Here is a 19,802-nt window from a genome sequence, read left to right as displayed (position 1 = left end):
TTTTTGTTTTGGAATAGATTTGGTATCGTAATTTAACTGGGCCTAACTTGTGGTAGCAGCCATGGTCTCATCTTTGGGCCGTGGCCCATCTGAATAGAACATGACATTAAACAAGGAAATCACCAAAAGAAAAGCCAAAAGCGCCGTTGCCGGGGATCGAACCCGGGTCACCCGCGTGACAGGCGGGAATACTCACCACTATACTACAACGACTGCTTGTCTTAGCTTCTAGCTTTTATCTTTTTCTAATAATAATCAAGTTCTATGTTTTTTATTTTGCTTTTTTCAAAATGATACTCGTGCGTGATATCCTCATTCCAATCGATTGATTCATGTTGTATTACGTGATTTGGATGATTAGAAGAAATGGGAATCCAATATTCATGAATGGTCGGTTCCACAATTGGCAAAAATTCAGCACTTTGTCTATATCAGCCACTTTGTCATGATCATGTTTTTACTTATTTAGGATCTTTTTCTGTTTTTGCTTTGCATATTATTAGATTTTGTTGGCTTAGTTATTAACTAATATATGCCGCCCCATTTATGGTATAGCAATAGGTAGACCACATTGCCTTGTCTTTTGGTTTCTTACCCATCCAATTCCAAGAAACAAGATAAAATAAAATACACTTCTTTATAGCTTTAATCACTCTGCATACTTTTTAGCTTTTAGCTGTGTACTCTGGTCTCCGCGGGAATCTAGCAGACATTCATACTTGAATCAGCTTCAATTATACATATATATCATTCATTTATGAATCACAAGCCAAGAAACCATAGCAGGGAATGAGTGGAAACTAGAATACTTAGCCTAGATGATAAAACATTCATCATTTTGTTTGTGATTGCTAAAAGGAACAAGCAATGATTTTTTTTTTTTTGACATATTTATATTTTTAATCACGACAGGTTCACTCTCAGCTTAGCCTAGAGGTGCGACAACTCGAAGCTAATAGATAAAAGTCTAAAAAATTTATATATAATAAGTTTTTATATTATTTTTAAAATACTTTTCTCTTATCTAATTCTTTTTTATATCTAAATAAAGATGTAATATGATTATAAAATTTATTATTTTTATTGTTAATCTTTTTAAGTATTACATTTATAAAAGAAAAAAATATACTTTCGGCTACTCTAAAATTTTTAATTAGTTTTACACTTTTACTCTTTGAAAAAATATCATCCAATTTTGGTGTTTATGTATTTCTCTCACTTGTATATTCTAACCTGATTATGGGTCCATTGTTTAAATTTTTTTATTAAAAAAAACTATTTTAACAAGATAAGCACTTATTTATTTATTTATTTGTGTTTGTTTAAACTTCCAACTTTCTATTTTTCTTCCTTAATAACTCCTACATGCTTATTAAAACTTATTTTTTTAAAGTGCTTATTTAATTTTTTTAATTTAAACAAACAGACCTTATATTCCTGGTTTGTGTGATCTCCGATCTCCAACAATTATTATAAAGTAGAGACAAACTTATGTCATGTCTTGTATTGAACTGGTACACTCAAACGCAGAATAGAGAATCGGTGTTAGAAATGCATATCTCTATTCTCCAATACTAATCTTTAGTTTGTCAAGTCCTAAATATTGTTAACTCTAATCTTATAATCTGATGCAGAAACACGAACCTATGAACCCAAATGAGAATGGAAGAGAAAAGAGGTTAGATATGAAAAGTAGAAAAAGCCAGTAATGGCCTTTGCTTCCGATTAGGAGCCACACCGTGCGGTATACTAATCATTGAAAACGATAAGCTTTTTTTGGAAGTTAATTTGAAATCAAACATAGACCCACGGAGGTTGAACCTTACTTGATTAATTAATTCAGAGAGGTACCCCTCAATCACATCGATAAGATTAAGATGATGATAATAATACTGATCATAGATCCAAAAGGTATATATAATAGTCATTCACAATTTGAAAAGACATTGACCTAAGAAAATTAAAGAAGAGTGAGTCCAATATTTATACATTCAATTCACACGTCAATTATGAATTGAAAAGGTGTATATTGAAGCTAGCCGTGTTGAAAAGTTTGAGGAGGAACATTGGTCTTATTTGATTAGTGTAAGTAAAACATCTCATTCAAAAAATCGCAACTCAAATCTAGCTTAAATGATCTATATATATATATATAGTTGATATGACCAAGATTGATTCGGATATCCTGAGTGATAATTGATTCTGATATTTGACAAAAGCACTCGAACAAAATCCTGATTTGGGTTCATTGGAATGAGCCTCATATTGCATAATGCATCTCAACGTAGCAACAAAAGTAGTCATGTTCAACCATAATTGTGATCGATCTCCTAAACATTTCGCCCATATTGAAACACAAGAAGAAAAACTTCACCACAAGAACTCTTCTTCTCTTCACGCATCGGTGACCAATTATTCGTTCAAAGTTGGGATTTAGCTGTCTTTCGCTTTGAGGCACTTCAATCATTCCCATGATGGAGTCCTTAGGATAAAGATAAACTAATAATTAAATCATGCATCTTGCGTCACAAACTCAAATTCATAGCACACTAAGAAACGCCACAAAATAATTTCAAGCTCTAGAATCTTTTTATTACACGTAGTACGCCAATAAGCTTGACGTGTGTCAATTACACTCTCCGCCCAACCTAATACTTAGAAAAATGAAGAAAATCAACATTTTCTTCTTATTATTTAGCACCTCCCAAAAGACATGCATATCCGAGAGATGTATAATTTTAATTAAAGTATTTTTCCAAGCATACGTTCATATCATGTTCCATGTCTTTATGGGTTTTGTTTTGTAATACTGTTAGCATGTCGTGTTGTGCCTAACTTCAATTTGAGAATAAGAAACGGTACCTTTTAACCTATATGCTGCTATCTTATAACTTCAACCTGCTCACCAGCCATATCTAAGTTTAGTACAGCAATCAATTAAATAATTAATTAATGCAGCAGTACAACTCACACAGCTAGCTAGTGGAGTAGTGAAAACTAATTAAATTGAAATTAAGATAGTAACACATCTATATATCCAAAAATCATGAACAGAGGAGAACTTTCTATAAGATTAATGTAGCATTGGTGTGCCAATTAATCGATTATGCACCATTTCTTTCTTATCAACAAGTGAATGGTGTGGCGCCAATCTAATCTGCATACATATTATAAGCTGCTTCCGGTCATTGTCAGTTGGAACTTGGAAGTATTCATTAATTAATCATTTGATGGAATTGTTCACACGCTCTACTAATTAATGTGTAATCAACATTCATTATATATCTGTGGAATGAGAACAAATTATTACGATGAGAAAGATGACACGTGAAAAGATTGTAGAAAAGCTTAGAACTTGATGGTTTTACAGCGGTTTCACCTGATGATATTCTACTCCATTGATAGCAAACTACAAATATCTGCAAATTTAACATTTTTCCTTAAATAATGACTCATGCAAAGTCATCTCAGATTTCGGAGAGTTTTTTTTTTCTATTTTTTTTACTGGAAATAAAAATTATTTTTTAGTAAAAAAATTGTTAAAAGTACTTCTACATTTGTATCTAATCAAATTTTTACAAGATTTCTTTACTTTTTCAACGTTTCCTTTGCTCTCGAATAAAAGGAGGAAGATAACAGTTTTAATGGTTAACTATTACTATTATGAAAATTGTTGTGAAATTATTAAATAGAAAAAAATATATTGAAATTAAATTGTAGTGGGATGCATTAAACATTAAAACTCGGGATTTAACTCGGGATCAAGGGTTACAACTATTCACGAAAATTGTTCATCTAATTGAGCTCAATTGATTAAATGTTATATAATAAATGATTATCTTTTTATAATAATTTTATTAATACAAAATACTGTATTAATTTTATCGAAAAATTTCACTAATTTATCTTTAGAGAGATATTTCTTCTCAACTATATTTTTCTATCTGCAAAAATCAACTTGAAATCTTATTTAAAGAAATTTGTTTTTAATTTCTTATTATTACGATCCTCAGTATAATAGTTACTAAAATTAATATAACAATGAATTTAAATACGTTTTTTTGAAAGAAAAAGAAAACTTAATTGAATGGGGGTACTTTAGGAAATAAAATACAGATATAATAATCATTAATTATAAAATTAACAAAAAGAAATTATGTAGTTGTCATAAATATTTCAACTTAGATTTCCAAAATTAGGTAACTGCATTAATTATTTTCTGTAGCTTAGGCTGTCTAGCCCCAGATTTTACGATAACAATTTCCTATTTTAATTCTCACAAAAAAAAAAAAGTTTGATTCATGATTTAATTGGAATATACGCAGTACGCTTTTAGTTCTTGTCATTAGATTTGTTCTATTAAGTGATGACGTAGTATAATCAAGTAATAGCAGTTGTGAATGATTAGTATCATCACATTATTATTTAAAAGAGTTTATCCAACAATGGAAAATAAAAACAAAATTAGAAATTTTCAAGAATAACAACAACAACAATAACCAGTCATGTTGAATGAGTATTTGTTTTGTTCTTCATTAGATATATTTTATGGTGTGTTTATGGGTGCTTATAAATGAATTAATATTTATTAAAATACAAAATTTTAAATTATTGAAAGTATTTTAAAAACAAATACTAAATGATGATATATATTATATTATAAATAAATTATTCCATATAAAATAATTTGAAATTTAGATATGGAGAGTCGTGAGTACTTTGATTTCCCATGGACGATCATAATGAATTGTGTTTGATCCCTCCACCCCCCAACTTGGAGATTCGTTGTATCTGCTCCGGCAGGGATCTGTAACGAAGGATGATCACTGAACAATGAACATAAACAGATAAAGTTGGATTTATTTTAAAAGGACAAAAAGTGGTAGATTTTATTCAATAAAGAAAATGATTGGGAAGAAAGAAAGTTTAGGAGAGGCAGGCCTAGGGTTGAATAAACATGGGTGAAGACCCCCCAACATAGGGACAACACAAGATGCATATGGAACATGATCGAACATTGAAGAACGATACAAAATAGCCACTTCCATCCATCCATTCATCCCCATGACAAGCTCTGGAAATTGCAACAACACGTGGTTGCAGTGTTCAGTTCAGACAATGATTTCGTAAGCCAAATGATTGAGAATTATTCCCGCTCCATTGCTTCCAGTAAAAACTAGCTAGTATTTCAACTTGTTTGCTTTTTTAATTTTTATCTACCACCCACGTCCATCACTTCTCTACGGATTCTTATTTTGTCACCTAAAGTGCTAGAACCTGCATTAAAGGGCGCTGTCGGAATGATTTTTTCCATTATTATCATCGGATCCGAGAACCTCCATTATTTACAAACTCAACTCTCAAGCTCAAAAAAATACACAGTATCAAACTTAATTTTTCTTCTCATGTTTCTTAGAACACTGTCAAAACATCTTTCATATTTAGTATGTGATATTTTTCAAATAAGATTCTCGACAAAGTAGTATTATACTTTAAAATAAAACTTTCAAATACCTTAGTTTTTTTTATTTATATATATCTACTAATACTATATATAATGAAGTCATTATAACAAAATTTGTTATTGACGATAATTATTTAATGACAATAATTTAATTACCATCATATATAAAAATATTAATGGCTAATATATAATAGCCATTAAAAATGTATTTATATTACACTAAAGTTTAGTATTAGCAATAATTATTCATTAGAAAAAATTTAAGTCTCATATCGATTAGAGATAAGATAATTAAAAAGTATATAAGTGAGTAATAACTATCACCTTACATGTTCATTTTATAGGGTTGACTCCTAATTTACTATTTTAAATTGGTATCAAATCATCCATTATTACGTAATTCAATAGTGTTATAAAATAATTAGAGAGCAACTTTCACTTTATAAATTTCACATTTCTTAAAAGACAAGATAATTAAAAAAATAATTTAAAAAATATATAAATAAAAGACAACCCTTATCTTACAAATCACACATCAAGTAGAGATAAAAAAAAAGTATATAAGTTATGAATTTTAGAAAAGGAAATTATAGGAATAAATTATTTAAAGTAAAAGACACAATTGAAAAAAATAACTTTTAATAACCTTTAAAATGGCTACTATAATTGTCACTAAAAAAAATAAGTTTTTTCGACAATTTAGTAGATTTTTACCAGCATTTTATATAAATGTCGATAATAATATTAGCGACACTGGATACACCAATCTTTATTTAAATGCTGATAGAAAAAATAATGAACATTTATATGGCCGCTAAATAATAAATTAATTACCACAAAAAATTAATTTTGGTATAGTGAGTATATATATCCTTATCATCTAATCGCAAATTACATGATGTTCATTTTTATATTAATTATTTTAAAAGCCATATTAATATTTTTTTTAGTTAACGGTATAAAGAATATATTTTAAGAGTGTGCAGTCATTATATATATATATATATATAGAAAACATATCAAGTGTGAGTGAATTTATTATGAGAGATGAGAGGATTAAAATATAACCTTTAAATTAATTAAATGAGAGAAAATTTAAGATTTAATCAAATGAGAGGAAATTAATCTAAGAATTATATTTTAATCCTCTCATCTCTCATAATAAATTCTCTCACTTGATATCCTATATATATATATATATATATTTTGTAGCTTTGTTCCACTCCACAGTTTTACTATTATATATCATGAAATTTTTATTTTTGCAATTACTCTTTTCTGGAGGAACTACGAAATAAAAATATTCACAATGAGATTAACTCTCTTACCAATAATTGTTTTTCATACGCAAAATTTGAAATCAATAATTGTTTAATAAAAAATAAGCATGTATTATTACCTGAACCGCCAATCCATTGATTTTAAATTTTAATCTTTATTTTAATTTCTATTTTTTTAGTAAACGTCAATTTAATTAGGTGGTGAATTTTATTTATCAAATATTGAAGAGAATGAAGGGGTATTTTCGCTATAAAGAAAAATATCAATACATTCATTGGAAAATTGTATTTAAAAAATTGAAAATTTTCAGAAAATATTGTATAATTCTTTCAAGAATATTTTAAATATACTAAATACATTATAATATTTTTAAAAATCTAATAATTAAAAAAGTATGCTTCTCAGAAGCAAAAAAGAAATCTGTATCTTAAGTATTTAATACCTTATAAAAATAAATTTAAAGAAAAAGTACATATATATAATAATAATGTAAAGAGTTTATATATCGTTAAATTAATAAGAAATTATTATGTATGCTTATCTCGTTAATTTTTACAAAATTAATTAATTTAAAATTAATTATTAACATAATTTTTAATTGATTGAGGGTATAAAATTATTTTACGAGTAAAAGTGTAGATTTTAAACTTATAATTTTATAACTAAAACACCGTCATAAAATAAAACTAATAGTCAAATCGAAGTTAAAATTTATGCATTTTACCATCTGAGAATACTTCCATCCCTTTCATTAAACTGCAACACTCGTGTCAGTCATCGATCAGTGGGCAAACACAACTGGCTGGAATCCATTCTCTAGGGATTTTGTAAGGTTCTCATAAATGCATGCATGTCCTTCACTTTGTAAACACACGGCTTCAACTAGATCCATTCTCAGAGGAATAATTATAAAAAAAATAATAATAATAATAATAAAAATAAAAAATTAAGAAACTTAAAAACTATACCGATATATTAAATAATGTTGTGGGCGGCTATGCCTATATATAAATATTTTCATCCAAATTTGAGACATGGAAAATTGGGTAACGATTATTGCATATGTTTCAATTAAGTTCTTTATATCCAAATCCAATTTAATATAAACACATAGATATAAAGTTGGAAAAAAAATGTTTTTTGGTGCGTGCTGCTCTCGAATTGAATAATCAAACTCGACAATTAATTTAGCAATGTCACTTTCAAAACAAAGACAAATGAAAGACGAATTGAATGAGACTATCTTATCCTCTGAATGGCTTTCACCCGTTTAGAGATAGCTCTTCAACTTATTTATTGTTTGTATGCATACCCACCACATCTAATTGATTTACCACGATAAGCAAAAAAAGGTTGTCTTCATTTATGTGGTCTTTCATGTTTGGTACAAAATAGACCATGCAAGAGGGAAGAATCTAAAAGGATCAAAATAACCTAGCCCACTTGGTCACTATTATTTACATCAAACAAACCGCTAATAGGTGCACAAAGCCGAACGGTTGAGAGTGCCTTGTTGAAATGCTTTGCTTTTGTGCCAAGGTACTCATGCCAAGTCACTGCCTTATAAAGAGGAGGCTGACTTGGGCCCACTACCTTTGCATGTGGACAGATCTCCACATCGGGCGGGGGCCCACATAAATATGCAACCGAAAGCCTTTGCTGGACCCGGTTCACCATCACCCGGTGGAGCACGCTCGGGTACAACCCGTTTGACAAAATGTGGAGGAGGTCCCCCACGTTGACCACCAGCCCGCCGGAGAGCGGCGGCACCGTCACCCACCCGCTGCCCTTCCGGTGGACCTGCAATCCGCTTATGTTGTTTTGGTAGAGGATTGTGAGGAGGGTGGAGTCGGTGTGGGCAGCCAGACCCATGGCCCGATCCGGATCCGGACAAGTCGGGTAAGAGTTCAATTGCAAGGCAGCGCATGTCTTTTTGAATTTACCTTTTGAGCTAAACCATTTGAGGTCTTCCTTTGCAATGCCCAATGAATCCAACATGAGCCACATCAACTTTCCCGCTAACTTTTTCATGGTTTCATCATATTGCATGACAATATCACTGAAGAAAAACACACACAAAAAAATATATGAGGAAAGTTTAGGGGAAAAATCACACCACAATTGACCATTAGCCAAGAGAATTCAAGCATGTTAACAAACGGAAGCAAATTGATTCGGTGCCCTAGATTCTCGTATATCACTCTCCTAATCTTCAAAGGTGGGTCCACACCCCCTTATTATGATATTTGCTAATCAATTGCATTAGGATAAGGAAATGGATGCTTGTAATTTGGCCACTCGTGTCGTCACCGCAAAAAACACCAAAACTGCCTTTTTAAAATAGAAATTAGAAACGAAAAATATTTGATTAAGAAAGTAACTTATATCTAATTCAATCTTGTAAAATCAATTCATAAAATAAAAATTATTTCTACTTATTTTCATCATAGTTCACGTGAAATTTCTTATCAAAAAATAAAAGATATAATTTATTTAAATGATTTATAATAAATATTAAAGAATTTATTTAATTAAATATAAGTTATAAGTATTTTCAAGAGGTTATCTTTGAAAGAAAAAAAAAAGAGTTATTTTTGATAATAAAAAAAAAATTAAAAAACACTTTTAAACTTTGATTCGAATAAGTTGTAGCCAGCAACTTAAGAACACATATGTGTTTGTACGAACCAATATTTGTCATAATCTTGAGGCCAAAGTTGGCGAAAATGGTCAAGAGGGGATCCAACAATGGTGAAGCCCTCAGACCACATGAGTTTGGGGAAGAAGCAAGAGATGCGAGCGAGGCCATAGCCAGAAATTCCATCAGGGGAACGAGCTGCTTTGTGCTTTTGGTGAGAGGGGAGAGAGAAGAGGGTCTCACCAACCCTCTGAATGTCATGGAGGAGCCTCATGGGTATGCCATGGTTCACCACCTGGTACACTCCCCAACTCTTGCATGCATGGCCTATCATCTTGGAAGCATTTGGGTCATTGAGGTCAATAATAGGCACACTCTCGTTATTCACACCACAATTAGAAGTGTGATCCTCCATGTGTGTGTGTGTCCAAGCGTAGGACTCGGGAAGTTCTTGTAGAGAGTTTAAGTCGGGGTGCTTGTGTTGAACATGCACAGGGTGGGCTCGGTAAGCTTCTGAAAGTGAAGGCATAGTGATGGTGTTAATGACACTTACACTTACAATTAGGGTGTGTTTGTGTTTGTGTTCAATATACCACTACTAATTCAATAGTAGTATGGTTGATTAGAAAGAGGGACTAATTATGATGACTTGAGAAATAGTAGCTATATTGATGCTGGTACTTGTGAGAAAACATAGTACCGTATAGAAAGATAGAGATGAGATGAGAAACATGATTGTGCGTAGTGACTATATATAGAGATGTAGGGGCCGGTATATGGGGACAAAATGTTGTCCTTTCCCTAAACCTAAAGATAAATAGAAAAGGCCTTCTTTTTTTGTTTATTCTAACTTCTTTTTTCTCTCTTCCCTTTGTCGATAGTTATATTATTTATATAATATTTTTTTTATATTTTTCCTCATATCGGTTGTTTGATATTTCTTTTTATTTTTATTTTTTGTTGTATAAATAAATTATACAAATGCAAATTTTATTTTGCAAACAAATGATGAATTAGCGTTGTAATGTGATAAATAAATAAATGGTACGAAGAATTAATTTAAGTGAGAAGAAAAATACTTGAAAGGAAAGAAAAAGTATTTAATGTGATAAATAAATGGTGCGATGGAGAGGGTAAAAAAAATGAAAGAAATGTAAAATGTGTGCATAAATTATTAAGGCCAAAAACATTAAAAAAAAATCAATAAAGATTAATGAATTCCTTAAACATATCGATAGATATTTAACTTTTTGGTTGTGTATATGATAAAAACTCTAATATCGGTTCAAATATATTCTTGACATTTTGGTTGTGTATATGATTTTATTATTGGTCCGAATATATTCTCGGTAAAAAAAATGATAAAAGAAAAGACAAATACTAAAATTATATTAAAAAAAAACAAATTAAAGAAGGTGTATTTGTAATTAGAGAAAGGAAAAAACAAAATAGGAAAGGACCATTTTGTCCTCTACACAGAAAAATAGAACTAAGATGAAATGGGTGAGGCATCTCAACCTCTCAATTCACAACTTAAAGGGTTCCACAAAAGAATAGGGGCCCCTACCTCAACATGTGCCCTTGTCTTGTCCTCAAGTAGAAAAACATTTAAATCAAAATCTTCCCAACTTGGTTCTGATATATCACATTCGCATACGACAAAATTCACAATACCCCAATTTGGGTTGGTTGCCATGGTGACCAAATTGCCCATTTCGAGAGTGTTTAGTTGTGTTTGTTATTTTTATATTTATTTTCAAATTTTAAAATAAAATGACCAATCATATATAATTAAGCTACGTGCGTGTGTCCCTAAATTTCAACAATTTTATTCGTTTGTTGTCAACAACAAAGAAAATTTAATCGTTAAAATGTCTTAATAATCATAAATTAAATATGTATATGTATTCTTGCAATTAAAATTTATTTTTATTTTAAAATATATTATATATTCAAATAAAATAAAGTATTGTTTGACTTAAATATATTTTTAATTTCTGCAAAATTAGTATTTTTTATTTTAGTTTCTAATTTTTTTATCTTGCTAAAATTTAAAATCATTATTTTTGTCTCTAAAAAATGAATAAATTTTGATTTTAACTTCTATAAAATATTTTTCTTAATTTTTGTCCTTGTAAAACTTAAAATCACTATTTTTTATTTTAATATTTATTCTAAGATCAATAAATAATTTTTATGTTAAAATTTTTTTAAAAAAATTGAGTTATATCGCTTACTAACGTAATATCAAATATAATTGTAAATATCATCGGAAATAATTACTTAAACATATGATAAACATAAAAATGATAATAATAAAAAACTGCATAATACTAATTAGAACTAAAAGTAATAATCTTAATTTTACATAAATATGAAAAAACAATTTTTTAATAGAAATTAAAATTAAAAATAACTCATTTTACATACACTAAAAATATATTTAATTCTTATTATTTTAGACAATTTGCTGTTTCGGTTTGAAATAATGCATTGTTCAACACAATCCTATGCAAGGAAATCAACAAGAGGAAAAAGTAATTTTAATCACTAATAAAAATAAGTTATCAGTTTATGTACATATTTATAACCAATAATTATTACGTTAGAATATTAATTATTAACTTATTGGGATTATTTACTTTAATCTTTCTCAACTGTAGAATTTTTTTAACCTGAAAAACATAACGCAACTCCTCATATAAGTAAATGACTTAAATACATCGTACTCGTTTTTTCCTTATAAAAATTATATTCATTGTAACTACAAAATTTCCGCTATTACTTTTTTAATCCTTACTGTAGAAGAAAATTATCATATAGTGACATATATTTTGTAGTTACACTATATATATTACTAAAAATTATTTTTATTCACACAAAACTACAATATATATTAGTATATTATTAAAAAGTGTAGGTATAGATTATAATAACATACAAAATATGTTGTTAAATCTCATTTAAAATAAACACTAAAATTATATGTAATTATATATCTGTTCCGGCTAAAGGGTGGACTAGGGTTTTTTCCTAGATCGTGCCTTAGAGCTAGAACATTCAAAAGTGTAATCTGCCCTGCCTAGACTTAGGGTTTTAGGTTTTATACTTCGTCGCCCATGGGCCTCATGGGCCCCGAGAACGTAGGGATTTTCTCAACTGTTCTTGCTAAGTGTTCGCGCAATGCGTGAGGATTAATCTAGTCGGTCTTTAACCGACTAGGCCTGTGCCCTGGGTCCATTCGGGTAAACGCCGAGTGCCTCCTTATAAGCGAGTGGATCCGAGTTAGGGTCGAGTCGGCTTGCACACCAAGGATCTAGTCGGGTACGCGCCGAGTGACCCCCTTATAAGCGAGTGGAGTCGATGTAGGAGCAAATCGGCTCGCATAGAGATGTTAACTCGGTTGTAGGCCGAGTGGTTCTCAGTCAAGACGAGGGTCAAGTCGGATTCTGACCGGGACGGTACACTAGCCTTCCAGCCCTGAGCCGATAAGGCGAGAGGGCTTGTGGCCTGGTAACTTAGTCGGGTCTTAACCGAGTAGAGGTCAATCGGGTTTTAACCTGGACGGTACAATATCAAATAGACATATACCTATAGATATTGTACCTATAGTGACACTTTTTGTATGTCACTATATGTATATAACATTTATTGTAGTGTAAGGTGATTTTAATAGGTTCATCGAAATTAAGATAAAAAGGAATTAAGAAAATTTTACAAAAAAATATATTAAAATTAATATATAAAATGTTATTATAATAAATCTACATATTATAAATTAACCATTTAACGACCTCAGTTTTAATTAAGTAATTAATAAAAGAAAGATAGAAATATATTAAATAAGGCAAATTAAACTAATAAGGCTGAGACCAACTCATTTTTAATTTATTAAAATTGAAGCTATTTTTTAAGAAATTTGAACTCATAAAAAAACTGATTTGGAACGAAACTGACTGACGGATGACAACTCACAAATACATCGAAAAACATTAAAAGGGAAGACGACAATAATATCACATAATTGAGCAACAATATAGCAGTGGAAAATAATAACAACAATATTAATAATAAATACACAAAGGTATAAATGAGTGGATGGGAGCTAGTGCTTTCATATGTATTTTCAATTGTGTCTATTATTTTCACGAAAAACCAGTTAACTATTTTGCTATTTTGCAGTTAGTTTAGTGTTTTCACTGCTGTTGCACAACACACATTTTATATTTGTTCTCATGACGAAGAAAATAAAATACTTTTTATATTGATTCTATATATAATCAATATATAAAATTCCTTTCTACATCAGATTTTAAATAAGTGATATAATAAACTCAATGTAAAACACCATTTTTGTAATGGTGTTTCCTGTCCCCAGTGGCCTCACTGATATTCAACAACATCATTCGTTTGACAAAACTACATCAATTTTATGGGTTGTCCCCATAATATCACGAGCTGTTTCTTATTTTTATTTAATTTGATTTGAAAAATTAAACTTGAGTTGTTTGGTTTGAAAAATATTATATTTTTTTATCAATATTTGATTTCCTTATTATTTTTTAAAATTATTTTCTATTTTTATTCTTTTTTTATAAACCTTTGTAAACAATAAATAAAATATAAATAACACAATATTTTATAACTAACTAAAAATTAAAATTTTAATCGATCTTAGACTCCTAAGAATATGTTTAGTTTCATGGTGAGAATAATATAACAATTATTCTTGATCGTAGTCAAACTTGAATTAAAAAAAATGTTTAATTATTACGTATTAAGTTAGATTGACAATTTTATCTTCTTAAAACCGCATTTTTTATAAATAAAAATATATATATATATATATATATATATATATATATAAATAAAATTTACACAAAGTTAATAATTTATACTAAATTTCATGACAAACTTACTTTAAAAAGACATTCAAATATTAATCATTTTACAAAATTAGTTTTTCTCTAAATCAATTTTATAAATATCTTTATTAATATACATAGTTAAATATTTCACATTGACTAATAATTATAGTTAAGAAAATGTATATAATTAAGGAGCAATTTTCACTTATTAAGTTATTTTTATAAGATTGAATTAGATTCATAACTCAATTTATTAAGATGGTATTAGAGTTATCCTATAAATATTAAAATGGATCATCCTATATTTATACACACATCAAATTTAATAATATTGAGTATAAAAAAATATATTGAAAAAAATAAATTCAAATCTCATCTATTCTAGGTCATTTAAAAAAGGTAAAAAAAAAAAGTATTTACTCAATCATCAAATCTAATAATGTTGAACATAAAAGATGTATTTGAAAAAAATATAATTATCACATTGATTAAAGATAAAGTCAACAAATAATATATAAGTGGAAGAATAATATTAATTTTACAAAAATAATTTTGTAAAATTAAGTTTAAATTTAACTTTAAAAAGGATGTGAGATGGTGTATTAATTTTAAGAAAAATCTAAAATCTTATAAACATCAACAAATAAGATAATCAAATAAGTATACACAAATAAAAAAAATTTCATCATCTCACAAGTTAATTTTATAAATTTAATTAGAAAAATGACTAATAAAATAACTATATTAATGTATAATGAAAAAAAAATGACCTTACAACTAATTTGGTAGAAACGAGTTACACTTAAAATCTCTTAATGAGACAGCACTTGGTATATATGTTGTTTATACATAAAATAGTATATATAGGATGAGCATGCATTTGCAATAGCACAAATAAATGAGATAATATATATGACGTCATTGATTAATGTTAATGAAGAAGAGAGGGTAAAGAGTGATGGCCCTCTTGTTGAAATAGCTCATGGCATGACATGCAATCACGGGACATGGGCTCGTGTGTGCTCAGTCACAGCATCACACATTCATAATAAATAATAATAATCTCTCTACGTTGCACATGCACTTCACGTGGCTCAACACATGCTCAGGTCGGGACCGTTTGGGTCGCCACTGAACCCACTGCCTTTTCTTTTTCATAACTCATTTCTTTTTTATATATTTACACACCTTCAAATTTCATAAAATCAATTATTCATTTTTCAATTTCCAAAATTATCATTATTCGAAAACTTTTAAAAATTACTACCTGGCTATTCCTTAACCCTCATTCACTCAAAACACATTAACTAACCCCTAATATGTCATTCAAAATAACTAAATAAAAAACACATTTATTTCATTATTATAATATCGACCTTATATATATATGTCTTCCCTATAAAATATTTCAAATTTTGATCGGTTTCTCAACATGAAATACTTTAGATAGTGGAAATATTACATTGTGATTCAATACAAAGTCAACGCATGCATCATAGAATTACTGACTTTTGCACAAATCATCTTAAAAGTCATATTCATTATAATTTTTTTTTATTAATTTACAACATAAAAACTATTTACGTGGTCCGTGTATAAAAACTGTACTTTAATATCAAATGTGTTCTAAGCTAATAATTTAAGAAGAAAATAAGATCTCAAATAAAAGTTTTATATAAAAATAAATAAATAAATAAAGCAAACTCTTAATTATAATAATGATAATTGTCAAATATATATGCAATTTTTATTTAAATTAGATAATTATTAATATATCTTATATTTTTAAATCTTGTTTTTATTACAAAACATTTAGTCAAAAGTTAGTTTCATTTTAAGATTTAATTGTTTTAAAATATTATATAATTTTAAAAAAAATTTGAGATATAACACACAAAAATAATTAGAAGGTTGTAAGTCTCAAAGGAAAACTATCACTCCAAATTACATAGAAATTAAACTCGCTCCAAATTAGTGAAATTAGCTAAAAGGGACCAAACGCTCGCTCTAAGCACCCTTGTACACATGATTACTCAAAACAAGCAAAATTTGCTATAAGCTATCAAAAAAGTTATTTGAGCAATTGAAGTTAAAGAATACCCCTGAAAGCACACATATGCTCGCTTAGAGCGAGTTACATGGGTACTATAAACAAGTGTATCAAACTTAAAAGTCCATCATAATTGTTATAAAAATAGGATCTTTAGGAGGTCTTTGTATTCCATTCCTATCATTCAATATTCTTCTTAAAATAATTCTAGAAAGATTAGAGAGAGTTCTTATGAGGTTACTTTTGTACTCAATCTGAGGTCTCTACTAATATAATTGTTAATGTAGATAGGAATATATGAAAAAAATATACTATATTAAATATGTTAAATAGATAATTGTTTTGTAACAATTTGATAAGTCGCTATATTTAATATAGTATATTTATTATGTAATGAAAAAATATAATTAATTAATTACATTATAGTTATCATAAAACAATTATCTATATTTATACAACGGATATATGTATAGGGTATAGAAAACATAAAATAGTCCCCTACTAATTTAAATAGAAAACATAAAGCCTTTTAAGGAGTAATATATAAACCATATAAGTACATATATACAATATGCATCGAATATACAAAATTGTAAACAAAATAACCCTTTCGTCAACTAGTATTTCTACACTACAAATATTGCATCAAAATAGAGTATACAAAACTCATCATCTCCAACATGACCATCCACCCACAAACTAGTCATTCAAACTAATTTTATCTTACTCTCATACCAAATATGATCATTACAGTCCAATCACAAAGAAAAGAAAGGGTAAGCTTGTGAAAGAATTAACATAGCATCATGAATTTATGACTTATACAACACAAATAACTTAAACAATGTCAAGCTAGGTCATATAGCCTAACATCAACTTAATATCATCATTTACAACTTTCAATCATCAAATACAACTCACAACATGAACAACATTCTCAACATAAACAACCAATTTGTCATCAAACATATCAACTTATGAAAATCTCCTACAACAAAGGTGAGTTATTTAAGTGGCTTGATTCTATCAAATCACCACATCTAACCTATTGCAACCAAGTTAAGTAAGTACAACTTTAGGCCTCCTTGAGCATTTGGCAAACAACTTAAATTAATTTATCAGGTTTTGCTACTTAAACTATAAAAGTCTAATACTACTATTAGGGTATAATAGTTGGGATGTGAGCCTACTGTTGAATACCCTCTAAATACTATGCAAATTTCCAACAATCAGTTAAGAATTTAACCCATCAACTTCATACTTTATTTAGTTAGTCACTTTATATATATATGGCTCAATCTGACCCCTATATAGTTCTATACTGGTCCTTTCATAATTAGTATGGCTCGACTTAGCTTCATATTGTTTCCATATAAAACTCAGAGGAGACAACTTAAAAACAATTTCCCATTCAGAAGGCAACTTATTCACTGAAGGGTTTTCAACTCTAGGTTTTCAGAGCACTACAACTTATATCCATACATTAAAATATTTTAATTTTAAAACAATTTTACTCTCCTTTAGTTTTATGTATTTCAACTTAAACATGTATCTTATCACCACATGTTTATTCAAGTTAACATCTAAATCAACAAAAAAGTTACAACTTAGGCAACTTACATTCATAAGCAACTTTAAAAACCATTATACATCATCCTAGATCAATGTATAATGAACTATAATCTTATAACATCAATTATATAAGTGAATCATCATACTCCAATACTTAAACAACTTAAATATCAAGTTTCATTTTAGTAAATCACACCTAGTACCATTCTCCCAGCATTCGACGTCATTGAGGAAAAAAGTCTTTGACTCACATAGGCCTGGTGCCAAACCACCTATGTCCAACGTAGATAAGGCAAAGAGTCCATGTGTTAATCATCCCTAACATAGATAAACCTAGGTCTGGCCTCACTCAAGCAGAGAGTCTCTGCTTGACTTATGCCAAACACCACAAAACTTGTGTCTGACGTTGTTTAAACAAAGAGCTACTAACTTGATCATACTCGATGCATCTCAACTTACGTTTGGTGCCATCAAGTCAAAGAGTCCCTCAACCAATCATGCTTGGTGCTTCTCATTTTTGTGCTCAGTGTGACCAAATTAGACAACTTTTCACTGATCTACACCTGACATTATCAATCTCACAACCTGCATCGTTAAGGAAGAGAGCCATTATTAACTCAAGCCACACCTAACACCATGAATTAATGCATGTCTAGTGTAACAGTGATTTTCACACATAACAGAATCACCAATTTGGCTCAAAACCTACAAATCATTCAACCAAACCAACATGCACTCATATTTTCAACACCAATTCTTTCAAGGCACCTTTAAGAACAACATTTTCAACAACATCATCATCTCATGATCTCAAACAATCTCAACTACAAATGATGATTCTAGGCAGTAAACAACAATTTATAATTCAATAACTTTCAATTAACAAACTCCTCTGACCCTAAATTGTCTAGAAATCAAGAAAAAGGAAGAAAACTAAGAGCTATTGGGGTCACTGCACGACTCTCTCTTAGCTTGAGATTCTCAACCTTCAAGTCTTGAATCTCCAACTTCTCAACTCTACTCAACTATGGGGAAGATCTAAAAGGAATCAAAAGGAGAAAAATTTCTCTAGCTCCAAAGTCACTCTCTGTAACTTCTCTTTAAATTTTTTTAAGATATGAACTTATGAAGTTTATGTCTTAAGAAAAATTTTATATATCATTCCCTAAACTCATTCAACTTAACTTTAACTAAAACTACTTCAATAACAACTTAACTCTTAAGGATCTCTTGACCATTAAAGTTTTAATACAACAATGATTACAACAATTTAATAATTAATTAACATATATCATATAATTAATTAATAAAACTAAAATCACATAATGTTACAAGGCCTGACTCTGACTCACTTGCATTATAATTTTATTAACTTATTGGTAATGATAGAATATATATTGGTGTAAATTTTTTTTGAAAAGTATATTAAAATAATAAAATCATGAAAAAATTTCAACAAACACATAGATAGCAATGTTGTGCAGATCTAATAGGCTTTATTATTTGCAAACTTTAACTAAAGCACTGAATTATTTGTTGCTAAATATTTAAATATAAAAGAAGAGAAAAAAATTGATTCCTTTGATAAATTTTGGTATTTGTCTCTAATCTTATCTAACTCAAATAAGATTATTTATAAACTCACACAATATAAATACTAGTATTTTAATTTGTGTAATGTTCAAGACAAAACTTTATTTTATACATATAATTTAAAATATTTAAAGATAACTAAAGTTTATAATAAATAAATATTTTATCATATAAGTTATATTTCAAATCTATAATAAAATTTTCATATTTGATACAATGTTATTTTAAATATACAGATAATATATTTTTTAATAAAAATTTGAGATTTTAATTATAAAAAATAAAATGATAGATTAGAAAGAAGTTAAATAAATCGCTAGAAAAAATATCATTTAA

At 28.7% G+C, this 19,802-nt stretch overlaps 1 protein-coding gene and 1 non-coding gene across 2 annotated transcripts; both read right to left on the bottom strand.

Moving 5' to 3' along the window:
* Nucleotides 1-141: 141 nt before the first annotated feature.
* TRNAD-GUC (transfer RNA aspartic acid (anticodon GUC)) lies at nt 142-213 on the bottom strand. The gene has a single exon. It is a non-coding gene; the product is annotated as a tRNA-Asp (tRNA).
* A 7,873-nt stretch (nt 214-8,086) lies between these two features.
* Nucleotides 8,087-10,116, bottom strand: LOC109805633 (gibberellin 3-beta-dioxygenase 1). The gene is made up of 2 exons (XM_020367802.3): nt 9,434-10,116; nt 8,087-8,804 (listed from the first exon to the last, which is right to left on the bottom strand). The coding sequence occupies exons 1-2, from the start codon at nt 9,910-9,912 to the stop codon at nt 8,180-8,182; spliced, it is 1,104 nt and encodes a 367-aa protein (XP_020223391.1). The 5' UTR covers nt 9,913-10,116; the 3' UTR covers nt 8,087-8,179.
* Between the last annotated feature and the right edge of the window lie 9,686 nt (nt 10,117-19,802).

The sequence above is a fragment of the Cajanus cajan genome, chromosome 10 (assembly GCF_000230855.2).
Source record: "Cajanus cajan strain Asha chromosome 10, NIPB_CcT2T_4, whole genome shotgun sequence".
Classification (NCBI taxonomy): domain Eukaryota; kingdom Viridiplantae; phylum Streptophyta; class Magnoliopsida; order Fabales; family Fabaceae; genus Cajanus; species Cajanus cajan.
The sequence above is the reverse complement of the archived record's forward strand: the minus strand, read 5'-3'. Positions and strand labels throughout refer to the sequence as shown.

What these genes read in the sequence shown, in the direction of transcription:
- LOC109805633 (XM_020367802.3), bottom strand. Translation starts at nt 9,912, where the DNA reads ATGCCTTCACTTTCAGAAGCTTACCGAGCCCACCCTGTGCATGTTCAA. An exon ending in CAAGATTATGACAAATATTG is followed by an intron (nt 8,805 to 9,433) that starts GTTCGTACAAAC and finishes GTTTTTCTTCAG; the next exon opens with TGATATTGTCATGCAATATG.